Source organism: Rhyacophila brunnea, unplaced genomic scaffold, assembly GCF_057557595.1.
Source record: "Rhyacophila brunnea isolate RB1 unplaced genomic scaffold, BYU_Rbru_1.0 scaffold_10, whole genome shotgun sequence".
Classification (NCBI taxonomy): domain Eukaryota; kingdom Metazoa; phylum Arthropoda; class Insecta; order Trichoptera; family Rhyacophilidae; genus Rhyacophila; species Rhyacophila brunnea.
Genome location: NW_028232752.1, coordinates 2,629,469 through 2,643,313, shown reverse-complemented (window position 1 = coordinate 2,643,313; position 13,845 = coordinate 2,629,469). Strand labels below are relative to the sequence as shown.

At 33.0% G+C, this 13,845-nt stretch overlaps 1 protein-coding gene across 5 annotated transcripts in view; it reads right to left on the bottom strand.

Moving 5' to 3' along the window:
- lili (LMBR1-like protein lilipod) overlaps window positions 1–12,266 on the bottom strand; it is a 79,205-nt gene extending 66,939 nt beyond the window's left edge. For all 5 annotated transcript variants that reach the window (XR_015070978.1, XM_085949737.1, XM_085949756.1 and 2 more), the window contains exons 1-3: window positions 11,849–12,266; window positions 10,102–10,366; window positions 2,133–2,360 (exon numbers count right to left, since the gene is read on the bottom strand). Coding sequence is in view for 4 of the 5 variants with exons in the window: in XM_085949737.1 (XP_085805863.1) it covers window positions 2,133–2,360; window positions 10,102–10,366; window positions 11,849–11,911 (556 nt within the window). In the remaining variant the exon portion in view is untranslated. The remainder of the gene's footprint in view (window positions 1–2,132; window positions 2,361–10,101; window positions 10,367–11,848) is intronic.
- Between the last annotated feature and the right edge of the window lie 1,579 nt (window positions 12,267–13,845).

The following is a 13,845-nucleotide window of genomic DNA, read 5'->3' as shown; positions in this document are numbered from 1 at the left end:
AATTGCAATTTCCCGAAACCATATTTTTTGAGCATACAATACACTGACTCTCGGCTACAGATATTAAGGCTATACCTCAGCTGAGGCATAGTCTAAAAAGATTGTGACTAATTAAATGATGCAAGCCGAACGAAATATAATTTGTCATAAAAGTTCAACATGCGTCCTTTTTATGTTATGTTTATTATTATATTTGTAATAATAATAGTATATTCATTGACATGTTTTCTTTTTTAAGTACATACGTAAAGTTTTTTAGTCATCTTTACACGATTTAAGAATATTTTCATCCAACACCATGACAAAACAAATCGACGTGCAGACACCTCGACTATCGCTCTCCAAATGGCAACGCGGCCGTAATTTCGTTCCACATACAGTTGAAATTTATTTTCCGTTTCACTTATGTACGCTTTTAATCCTTTCAGAGCTGACGGCACACCTGTTCTGTCCTCATTAGTTGGCCATTCGATATAATTAGCATGTTATTTAAATGTGGTAATTAAATGCTCCGCGATGAAGAAATTAAGTGGACATGTTATCAGAATAGGTAAAAGATATGAATGAAAATCTGCAATAAAGTTAATACTATACTTATGTATTTTTATAATATCATTTGGTGGACGCATTAAAAGAATAGGACAACAATGCTGTAAATACATAAAGACATATGAAAAATGTTGAGAAAGATTCCACTCATTCTGAGACAACGTATGGGTTGCAGTGTTGCCATATTTTTCTATGCTGATTATCGTACAAAGGCGTAAAAATTATAGCATTTCTGAAAAATATATAGTAGAGGAACATTTTTCGTCTTGTATTCTTTAAAATTATAGTATTTTGGTATATTTTGCATAAAATTATAGTATTTTACATTTTCCACGAATTAAAATTTTAGTATTGTACTATAATTGTAGTACGGTTGGCATCACTGATGGGTTGGTTATTTTCTTGTCAACACCAGTCAATGCCACTGTATATACACAATTCATAATTATTATAAGTATGCAATTAATAAGATAGCCAAAAATAAAAATACATCATAATATATTTACACATTTCAATATCCAAAAATTTAATTACCTAATTAATTATCATGGTAGGTAATTAATAATAAGTAATATTGTCTCTTAATCTGTTATAAAAGTAGTATTATATTTGATAAGAATTATTATTTAAGTCAACTGAATAAGAATTATTGATTGATTTATCTGAAATTTAAATTATAGGACAATATTGATTGTATAGCTAATTAATATGCCTGTAGGGCAGAGAAATTCCCAACAAAAATAGTAAAACTATGTCATTAAGAACTTTACACTAAAATTAAGATAAATTTAATGTCACAGATAAGAGTGTACTTTTCCAGACAGCATTTCCATTTAACACAGGGGTAGTCAACGTTTTTATACCTACCGTCCACTTTTGTATCTTTGTTAGTAGTAAAATTTTCTAACCGCCCACCGGTTCCATAGTAATGGTGATTTATAAAGTAGGGAAGTAACTTTACTTCATAAAATTTATAAAACAGAGTTACAGCAAGTTAAAGCATATATTAATAATTACTTACCAAATACTTTATGTCAGACTTTCGCTAAGTTTGGCAGTATAAATCTTTATAAAACAACTTACTGTAGTTAAATCTATCTTTTTATTTATACTTTGCATACATAGAAGCATAAAGTCTGATGAAATTACACTTAAGAGGTTGATTTTGAGGCTGATGCTGCGAAACTAAATACTGAATATTTGGCTCAATTTTTGTGAGGAACAAATGAAGGTCTCCTCTTTTGGAAATATTCAGGCGGTTTCTTTCTTTGGTCATAATATGATTAACAGTACTAAAGCCTGAATCCACAAGATATGAGGTAGGGAAAGGTATCAATAAACTGAATATTATTTTCCACATATTTGGATATAAGACAGGCATTTTTTTATTTTGTCATAGATTTTCATATGCACGCCATAATGAAAATAATTTTAAAACCCCTACCGCCCACCATGAAAGTTGGAACGCCCACTAGTAGGTGGTAGGGACAAGGTTGACTACCGCTGATTTAACAGGTATAATTGGTATAACATTGCATTCTGGAAAACAGATTCTGTACAGTATAGAAGTATTAATTACTTACTGAGAGCTTCTTCACTTGTCTTGTTTCTGTCGATGAAAGCCGATATGACGTAGGTGAGACCCATCACGACGGCAGCCAGCAATCCGAGCACGGTGAACGTTTCGTACACTCTCGACATCACCCCGGATCGGTGGCCGAAGAAACCGGACGACTCCGTGAACAAATACGCAAACGGCAGCAACACAAATAACGACAGATTTGAAAACAGGAACACGTGATTCCACAGACCTGAAAATACATGACAATATTTTAATTGTTTATCTTTCGGTATTCATACGGCATAAGGGCTCATCTGTCAATTTCGAGAATGTTGAGGAGAGCAATAATAAGATTTCAATTTTGTCTAGCGAACAAAATATTTGAGCGATATAGGTACACAATATTTTAGTATTATTTAATCTGTTAGGCTGTTGTGTGTTTAGTTTGAGAGAAAAAATATTCATATGACATATTCGATATTAAAAGGCAAATGGGCTCTTTTGCCATCAAAATGTTTTTGCAATTGTTACAAATCCCTCATATTTTTCTTATTCCAATTGGTAGTGAAAATATTAATTATACCATTATTATGAGAATAAAAACCTTTTTATGATATACCTAGTATTTACAAAATTGTACCAATCCCTTGGTATAAAAATAGCCATGTCATTTGACTTTGCCTTATCTATCCATGCGTGGTGTGAATTACACACAATAAGCGTGTGCCTGGCACAAGAAACTTGTGGCATTTGGTTTGTAATCCACTGATAGATGTGTCCTTTTGCCTCATTGAAGATTAATGTATTTAACAACGTTTGTAGAAAAATAGAGAAAATGCAGATGGGCCCTTCTGCCATCTGAATACCACTTTATTTAATCCACCTTCGCTTGTGGTCACAATGCTTTGCAGACATATAGCAATGCTTCATCATCACAAACCGTAGTGGAACCCTACTACCTCCAACAACTCTTTCCACCTCCCTCTATCCAATGTGCCTGTTCTCAATACCGCCAGAGAAATACAGTTTGCATCTCTTAAGTTCTATTGGATTGCTAGACCTCCGTCACTTCATTATACAGTACAAAAATGACCTTCATGATCCATTACCACTCACAACACGATGCTTCGGTTTAATGATGATTGGTCAAATTAGTCAGTTCCTGGATGCTTATTAAAGTAATTTATATCCATATTTTTTTTTGTGATACTACAGAAATATAATATGTACACCAAATGGGACATGAATCCACACCTATCACAATATTGTGCTTTTAGATGAACACACCTATTCGTGGTTATTAGTAAAACTAACCAACACCATCTGTAATACGTATTCTTAATTCAACGAAAACAAATAAGTATGACTGAAAAAGTGTCCACTATTTTTGTTGGATCACCCATAATAGCATACATGGTTTGGTTGAGGTAGGGTTCAATTAAATTTTAAAATATAACCAACACCAACTAAAAATTGTATTCTTAGTTCAATGAAAACAAATAAGTATGACTGACAAAGCTATCTATGTCGAATTTTAACAGCCTACCTCCACCCCGCGCCAATGTTATAACAACTGCAAAAAATATTGTGAACATTCAACTTGTTAGCGTGACGTTTTGCATCAAATTAGCGGTTTAGTTCTAGCTTGAACCCTGCCATTTTACAACATTTTTCTTAGCTCGTATTCTTCTTTGTCCAGTGGTTCTTTGTCCGGTAAAATCTTGCAATCGATTTTTAACTAACTTCCCGACTAGCTAGACATTTGAAACTTTTAGAATCTTTTATCAGAACACGGTGCCAATGAATTTTTTTAATACTTTTAGCCATCTTTAAGTAGAATTGAATTCATTTTCAGTTAATTCTGTTTTGTATGAAAAGTTATTTCGACACCATTATTGGTTGCTAGGGGTCTGGGGTCCTATAGCAACTAAATTATTAATATATACGTGCGTTACTATGGAAATCAATATGACATGTCAAAATGACATTTCAGTATTATTTCTATCAAGTACAATTTTTTTTGATCGTTTAAGCTAGTCAAGTCAAGTTTATATGATTCAACAGAAAATTTAAAAACGTTGTATACAAAAAGTTCTTTTTATCTTGTAATTATTTTTGTCTCCAGTTAGATTTCAATTTTGTCACATTGGAAGTTTTGACAGCTGAACAACATTATGTAAGTATCTAACTTTGTAAATATAAAATAAATACAATGCGAACACAATAATATTATGATATTATCATGTATCAGTATAAATCTGCAACAATTTTTAATGTAGTGCTTGACAATTATTCAATGCATTGACAAATTGAATAAAATAAAAATGAACAAGGAAGTCAATATTTATGATAAGTATTGTCAGCAAATCACCGCATGTTTACTAACCGGAAAAAAATCATTACCGCTAACAAGAACAATAATGTAATAATGTAAATTACATTGAAAATAATATTATTAATTAATTCTCTTAGTTTCAGTAAAAACTGACAATCCACCTTTGGTCTAATCTTCCATTATACCCCGTTTACACATGCATGGATTTACTGCTGACCATATGTATCATCGCGCCCATAACAAGATAATGTACGTGTAATAGTGGTGAAGGGTGGAGGTGGGCTGTTAAGATTCGCCATAAATAGTGCACATTAACACATTCGCGGACGCGACGTCCATAGACGTCGTTTTTTTAAGTGTGATATGATAGAACGTCTATAGACGTCCTGTACTGTGGAACGTAATACGACACGTGTATAGAAGTCGTATTTTGGATTAAAACACTATTTTCCCTATCTACTTGTGTCACGGTGCGAACATATTTCCATTAGATTGTGTCGTATCTTAAGACATACTCATTTCTATATATCTAAATCGAAAATTTAATATAATAAAATTCATATCACTAACATGTGTAAGCTAACATGTGTCCGCGAATGTGTTAAACTTTGTTAGTCATACGAATTTGTTTTTATTGAACAAAGACTACAATTTACAGATGGCATTGGTTAGTTTTTAAATTCAATTAAACCCTGCCTAACCAAACCATAATAGTTTTGGTATACTTTGGGCTATACGACAAAATTGTGCACACTTTTTCATTCATACTTATTTGTTGTCGTTGTATTAAGAATACATATTACAAATATTGTTGGTTAATTTTTTTAAATTCATGAAGCCCTGCCTAAACCAAACTATAATAGATAAAAAATATTATTATATCTATAAAATATTAAAAGTTATGTATGATTTAACTGCATAGTATTATATATTTTATGGATAGACAAGTATTTTTTGAGTTTTATCTATAACGGCTTGGTTTCGCAGGGTTTAATTAAATTTTAGAAACTAACCAACATCATCTGTAAATTGTAGTCTTATTTCAATGAAAACAAATACGTATGACTGGCAAAGTTTAGTGTGCAGTATTTATGGTGGATTTTAACAGCCTACCTCCACCCTTCGCTACTGACGTGTAAACATGTATTATCCTGCAGTTGCAATGCGACAGTTGGGATTTTTTTGATCCGCGCCCGCGCAGTAGAACGATAGTGGCGAACCTGCCAGCAAAATAACAGACTACACCGCGGAGAGACTCATTTTGAGGTTAACTGATTTTTACGACCTATCAAATAGTAGCATAAAATGACAACATCGCGTCTCACTTGAATGAGATTGGACAATCAGCATTTTTACATGTAAACAGTTATTGTCACGATAGTTTAAAATACACACTATTGCTGTCAGTAAATCCATGCACGTGCACAGGTGCTATTAGTCATAAATAACATGAGAGTTAAAGTAAACATTGTTAAATGCATGAAAATTTTGTAGCATGTCTAATAAAAGAAATTACTTAATAATTATTTATTATGATTGCACTTTGGCAAGATAAGTATATTATATCTTGCTGACCTTTGGTTATTCACTTATCATTTAGAGTTTATCTCAGCCAAATGCATACTAGATATGAGGCGTCTAATTCCAAAAAGCGATAAGTCCACATTTGGTCAAAATCGAGAAAAAAATACGCACGTATTCTTTGTATAATTTTACACAATATGTGAATACGTGTATTAATTAAGGCGCTAAGTACCAAAATAAGAAAAATGTTCTAAATACCAACGCCAATAACTTCAACTATAGTCTAAGTGCCTCAAGCAAGTCAAAAAAATACAGCAAAATAATTAAACCTGTCGACGTTGTAAGTCCGTTGGCGTGTTTTATCTATAATGGTGTAAGTAGCACTGCAGTGGTCAACCGCAATTCAATATAAAATAGCTGACGATGGTGTGTTGACACTTGCGAGTTCTTAATACCTAAAATTATAGAAGCTGCCGTGATTGCTTCACACTGTAAAACTACATTTTTCAAAAGGTCTGCTTCATGAAATTTTACTGCAATGACTCGGTATTTTGTAACTACAGGCAATACTACTTTTTGGTACTTAGAGCCTTATTTAATACACATATTCATGTATTGATCTAACGTGACATAACCCTTTGAAAAAAAATATTTTAAGTCTCGATTTATTACAAAAAGCGCCGAGTCCGTGTTTCATATTATTTAAAGCTTGGTTGATTTCGCGCGTGTTTAAGTTAACCAATAAGGGAACGTTCAAAATTGAAAAGGGCGTCTCCCATGCTGTAGCATCTGGTAAACTCATGACAGTGCCACGGAAATATGTGCCTTAAGTGGAGTAAATTAAAAAGTGAAGTACAAATAGCGCTACGTCCAATATTATTTTGCCTATATTTATTACATTTAAGAGTTTATCGGCTGAAACAAATTGTCATTTGGTTCTAAATTTGACATAGAATACAACGGACAAAATAATCTCACGTTAAAACAAATAATTGAAGCTTGAAACATAAAAACGTTGTTTCCCGAAAATATTTAATTGTGGACTTGTCGCTTTTTGTAATTAGACGCCTCATATGTATATTAAGTACCTACTATAGGTATTTATAAACATGAATAATTAATGATAATAATAAAAAACTACGCTGCTGCATCGAATAAAAAATAAAAATAAAAAACTATGACTGATTTTTAACATTCAGAAGAACTATTAAAAAAAGACTTATAAAATATACATAATTTAGAATAGACTCTATGGTATTTTCTATGGTATGGAAGTATGGACGCTAAACCAAGAGTTGTCACAGAGAGTTAAAGCTTTCGAGATGTGGCTGTACAGACGCATCCTCAAAATTCCTTGGACTGACCGGGTGACAAATGTTGAAGTTCTCAATCGAATGGGAAAAGACCGGGAAGTTCTGCATAGTATGAAAACCAAGAAACTACAGTACCTCGGCCACATTATGAGAGGACAGCATTCCAATTTGTCATTCAATGAAAGATCAATGGTAAGCGTAGCAGAGGACGATGCCGCATTTCGTGGCTTAATAACCTCCGTAATTGGTACGAGTAAAACTCCACTGAACTGTTCCGGATAGCAAATGATAAAGCTAAGATCGCTTTCATTGTGACCGACCTCCGCTAGGTGATGGCACAATAAGAAAATGAATAGATTCACACATAATTAAAACATCCTCAATGACGTAGGTATTAGATATTATTGACAAAGACACTTGGTTCGATAGATTAATGGATAAAGCGCTTGCTTGGTAAGTAAGTTGTGTGGTCAAATCCCAGTCAGTCCAAAAAAATTCCAGGATGTTCCTAATACCCATTAGGATTTGTCTGAGGTTGTTCGAAGTCATCAACTATTACTTGTTTACATAACAATATAATATCGTGGGCGTACAGGCAGAAGTCACTAACTCCAAATACACAGTTCCGAGATAATCAATGTTTTGTGTTTTTGGTGATCTTAAAATGGTTGTAAAATCTTTATTTTTTGAGTTCTTCGTTACTTTTATTTTTTTATATGTTCAATAATCTTAAATCGTGACTTATGCCAGTCAAGCAGCATTACTTTTTCTATAATTCGTCACCGTTCAGGCAAAAGTCACCAACCCTAAAAACATAGTTTTGAGATATCACAATTTGAAAGTTTGAAAATGCAGGAAAAATCAGATGTTTTTAAGGTTTTATCTACATTAAATTATTTTCACATGTCTTCTTAATAATTTCTTTAAGGCACTTTTACTTTTTGATGCTAATTAAAACATCTGGAAGGTTTTGAAGGAGGCAAGGCAGCTCAATTATGGTTTGTTGACTTTTGCTTGTTAATAATCTGAACAATGTTAGCCAAAAGAAGGATCAGTAAAACTCACCATCCATAGTATAGTGACTTTTGCTTGTATATTTATAACGAAGGATTTTTTTTTTATAGAGTCAATAATGTCTATTCACCTATAATGACTTTTGTTTGTTAAGATTTTATCAAAAGTCATTTAGTGAAAAACAAATAATTCGGATTTAAGCAACATTTTACTAACTAATGTACCGTGGTGAGTTTTGCATCTTAAAGAACATAATTTTACGCTTCGGGTGACATACTCAACTCAAAACTGCCATTTTCAGGGTTGGTGACTTTTGCCTGAACGGTGACGATATAATGACATTAAAATCTCAATTTCGTCAAAACTGGAGTTAGTGACTTCTGCCTGTATGTCCACGAATATAATAAGTTTAGGTGAATGTTGTTATATGATTTGTTAGGGTAGGCTTATAATTACATTATTTTTTGTATAAATATTGTTAAGACTGTATTTCACTTACGATTTGTAAAATTCACAAAACTTTATGCAAAAAAAAATATTTTGAATTTGAACAAATTATTAATGCAACATAATATTCACAATGTGCATTATTATTTCCTGATTTAAATTTGTTATTCTGGCGGTATCACTTTGCCCATATGCAGTGTTGCCAACCGTACTATAATTATAGTACAATACTTTAATTTTGATTCAGCAAAAAATGTAAAATACTATAATTTTACGCCAAATATGCCAAAATACTATAATTTTAAAGGATTTAAGCCGAAAAATGTTCCTGTACTATATTTTTTACAGAAATACTATAATTTTTACACCTTTGTACTATAATCAGCATAGAAAAAGATGGCAACACTGCCCATATGTGAAATTTTGTTCACCATTTCACACATATTACTTATATTAACACCACGTCAATGAAAAAAAAACTTTCTACAACATACCAACCTAAATAACAAATTAGCAGCCTCGATAAGTAGGGTCTGTTACATATAAAGAAACACAAAGTATCACTATATTACCAGTTCAATTTCCATTTAATTGATTATAATCAACACCATCCGAGATGAAACCTTTGCTACCATGTTAACACGTTAATCGCCATGGGGGTCACCGGTGACCGGCAAAGAAGACCTGCCTTAGAGTTGTTCTACAGCGCCGGCGGGCACGCGCGCAGTGCATTTTTCGATACGCGGTGACCGGCATGGCCCTTCTGTATATTACTGCCACTTGGCCTGAAAATATGTCTTCCCAGTCACAAAATATAGGCTCACTAATGTAAAGAATGTACATAATGAAAAAAAAAGTTTTCTTTTTAAATTGTAAATATGTTTTTATTGATATAAAAATAAAAATTAAATAGATTATAAAAATGTAAGTTATAAAAATTATGTAAATAATAAAAAAATAGAATTACAAAAATGATTATAATTATAATATATTAATAATTATATAAGTTTATGTGTATCTAGGTATTATACTACCCAATTTGAAAACTTTTATTCCGTATTTGTGCCTTTTCTGTTTATTATACTATCTAAATCTAAATATAATTCGACGGCGAAATGGCCGGCCCGGCGCAATATAATAAATTAACTTGTTGGCGCAGCGACGGACACATATGGCCGGCACATCATAAAAACCAATATTTACGTAAAAAAATCATCAAAATGAAAAAAAACATTATATTCTTTCATAACCTAACAAATAATACCTTAGAAACAAATAATCATTTTTTAACTATTTTATGTAAAACTAGTTGGCGATCAATGTGTTAACAAAGTATAAAATCCAAAAAATATAGTCACCGTGGATAAGAGAGCTGTTGAGCCATTTGACATAATAGCTGTCGGGGTAGATGAGCAGCACTTCGTTGCTGACGATGGAAATGGGAAGCAGCAGAGTGGAGCCGATGGAGACGGCCAGCGAGAAGGTGCACAGCCACAAGCTGATCCGATACACCGTGATCTCATCCTCGTCCGTCGAATAACAGTCCTCGTGGTCTCTGCGCCGAAACTTTTCGATCAGAGCGTACGAGCCCAGATACAGCATAATGAACAGAAGCAGGAAAATCTGAAAATATTCACAATCTGTACATGTATCGAAGATTCAAACATGACATTGGTTCCTTGCTTTGGCTTGGGAGTTTTTGATTTCTGACTTGTTTCAATTCCAGAGAATTCAGGAATTATGGAATATTTCATTGTCTCGATTTCGCGATTGGTTGATTGATTTCTCAATAGGTAATTATGCCCCAGATGCCCGCATGACCTTTTATATTTTATTTTTACAAAAACAGTTATTCCATATAGACAATTATATTAAATACCTTTTTCTGTCAGCGCAGATGCTTTTCGATCCAATAATAATTGTTAATTTGAAATTTTCATACATTTTGATGCATCATTATCACACACTACGATTATATTAGGTTGGGGTAGGTTAGGTTAGGTTGAGTTTGGTCTAAAAAGAAAGTTATAAAAACTCATGCGGGCATCTGCGGCACATTTACCTCTTAATATTCTAGAAAAGTACCGAAATTCAATCTTCCTGGAGGGGAATTGAGATTTCCTCTCCCAAAAAACTGTCACACGAAACCCACATGCTGCACCGTTCGAGGTATGAAGACTGGCGTGTGATTTGTTGTGTAAATAATTACTTACTGACAAAGCCAATATTTTATGAAAATGAGTTGCTAATCGATTCAAAAAAATACACATATCCTTTCTTCTTCTTTCTACCATGTCCGATCCTAATAGGATCATATGGGCCTCCACAGAGTAGAGGTTTGTATTAACAGATTTTGTTTTTTACGAGAAATGGATGTCAGCCACTTGCTCAACCTATTAGGTCCATACCCTGACAGAGACAAATTGAAAAACAATATGTGTACTTGCCAGACCCAGGATCGAACCTGGGACCCACGGCGTGATAGTCCAACGCTTAAGCCGCGCGGCCACCATGGTATATTAGTAAAGATAAATTCAATATTTTATATGGTTCTTGTCTGTTTAGTGGAAGCCAGCGGCAAACATTTTTTTTTTGCTTAAATTGCAATCTTTAAAATCATGGTTTTAAATCTTTTTCAACAATCATATTATATTATTGTTAACAAACTAGGTATAGTTAATTTCTAAATCCAATAACTTTTCGTAAAAAATATAAAAGAAAAATACAATAGAAATTTAGAAATGTGGCACATTGATTCTGGCAAGTCACTATACTTAAGTACAAAAAGTACTAAAAAACATATTATGTAGAACTGAAAAATAGTGTACAAATAGATATTTCACTACCTGCAAATCTGTGGATTTTCTTTTTATAGTTTCATATTTAAACCTATATGAATATGTAGTACAAAAGTCGATTCGATTAATAAAGATTGATGTATGTCATAACAAAACTAATACGTAGTGAATTTCGAGAGAAGATTCACTCAAAACTTCACTCTCAAAAATATATTATAAAACATAACTATAATGAAACAACGGTATTATAATATTGACAATTGATCGCTTTGGAGGCTGCAGAACTTGTAAACAAGGATAATCTTACGATTTGCTCTCTGACATTGTTGTGGAAGATTTGCTCTCGTATATCCGCTTCATCCTCGTCCATTTTCTGTCAATTTCACCTGTTCTCTAAACAATGATCGTAACACACATTCAAATAAAATGTCAAACGCATTTTTACAATATCATCTCTCGTGTAAATCCACTATGTTAAAAATGTACACAATATTTTCCTTGCCTGACACTGACACATAATACAACGTCAAATTTGAAACAAAAAGACAAAAACATGACATATATTATAAATATGTGTAATTAGAATGTCGCTCCCACACGAATGAAGAAAGAACACATCAACAAATCGTTGAAACCAAAAATACGAATACACGATTGCAATATTTTGCACTTTGAATAATGTCTGCATAAGTATAAGCAACCCGGACTTCAGACAATTCGCTACTAGTTACCATAGACAAAACTAAAATATATTTAGGTATTCAGCTGGGTGACAGTGTTGCTATATTTTCAAAGTGGAATTATAGTACAGAGCCTCCAAAATTATAGTATTTCGGCAAAAAATATAGTATGCGTTGAATGACCAAGCTTTTCTGTATTTTCAAAAACTTACGCGTAAAGTACCTATAATTAGCATAAATTTTTTTTACACAAAAATTCATATGGAAAGTAATTGACATCTCGTTTTTTTTTGACAAAATTTGAAAAGGTAGGTATTTTGGTTCTCCGTTCTTCCGAATTTTGAAAATTATTATAGTAAGTGTGACATATAATTCAATGAGATGAATTTCAACGTGGTTCATGATGAATAGGTGTGCTTTAAACCAGTGCTCCGCAACCTTTTCTCATCCACAGCACACCAAAGGTCTTCCCAGAATTCCGCGGCACACCACACGCAAAACAATTAATACACCAAAACATGGTATTCCTGAAGGGGGACCCCAGGCCAGGTTCTTTGGCGGCCACCCTACCTATCGCTAAGGTTAAAAACAGTGTGATACTCTAAAATAGCGTTTTTCAAATAGTGTGTGAGGTTAAATTAATGGTATTGATTGTATGTTCAGCGATTTTTTTGTGTGGTTATATTATATTAATATAATTATGTTTAGTTGTCGGGTTAGGAATAATTATTTGTCGAGCATTGACACAATAATAATAAAATGTATCCTACAATCACATGTTTTAAAATATTAATATTAGTTTAGTAAAATAGCGCCGCAAGCGATTTTTTTTATTCGAAAATGGGAGCTGAACTGCGATAGCCTTGTCATAAATCCGAGGATATTTTTTATAAACCGAAATCCAGAAAATAGACAATGGAACATCGGCGTAGTTCAGTTTTAGCATCCCGTCGTATATCAATTCAACAAACTCCTCTCGAATTTATAGGAAAAGCGCTTCTATAGAATTTTCGGCACTGGTTGCAAAAGGGTTTCGTATCAAGACGCATTGATTGTATGAAAGTAATGATGAAATTTCTTTTGCAGCAAAGTTAAATGTTTTTGAGACGGATCCAAAATTAATTGGCTGTTTTCAATGGTGGTCTGGTAGGTCTGGTATATTTGTAGAGATCTTTGTGTTAACTACTTCTGCCAAAATTCGAGTTAATTTTTGAACCCTTCTAATTTATCAGAACACGTCAATATATTTTCATTCTGACCTTGCATTGTTTTATTAAGTTCATGAAGGTGCTCAACTTTATTACCAACCATGTACGCAAATTTGGCTATTGCACCGCGGCACACCTAGCATCGTCTCGCGGCACACCGGTTACGGAGCACTGCTTTAAACAGTTGAAAACTTTACCGTATGATCTACAAAAGCATTACAATTAATATGTACAGAAGGAACCCACTGTATATCTTACTATAATACGACATTTTAATATTTTTTGATCACCAGTCAGTTTGTTACACTTACCCCAATATTGGGGTAAGTGTAACTAAATTAATCTTTATTCCAAAAGTACATCAAAACCATAATATTTATTATATGCATAGAAAGGTAATATTTCATTTAATGGAT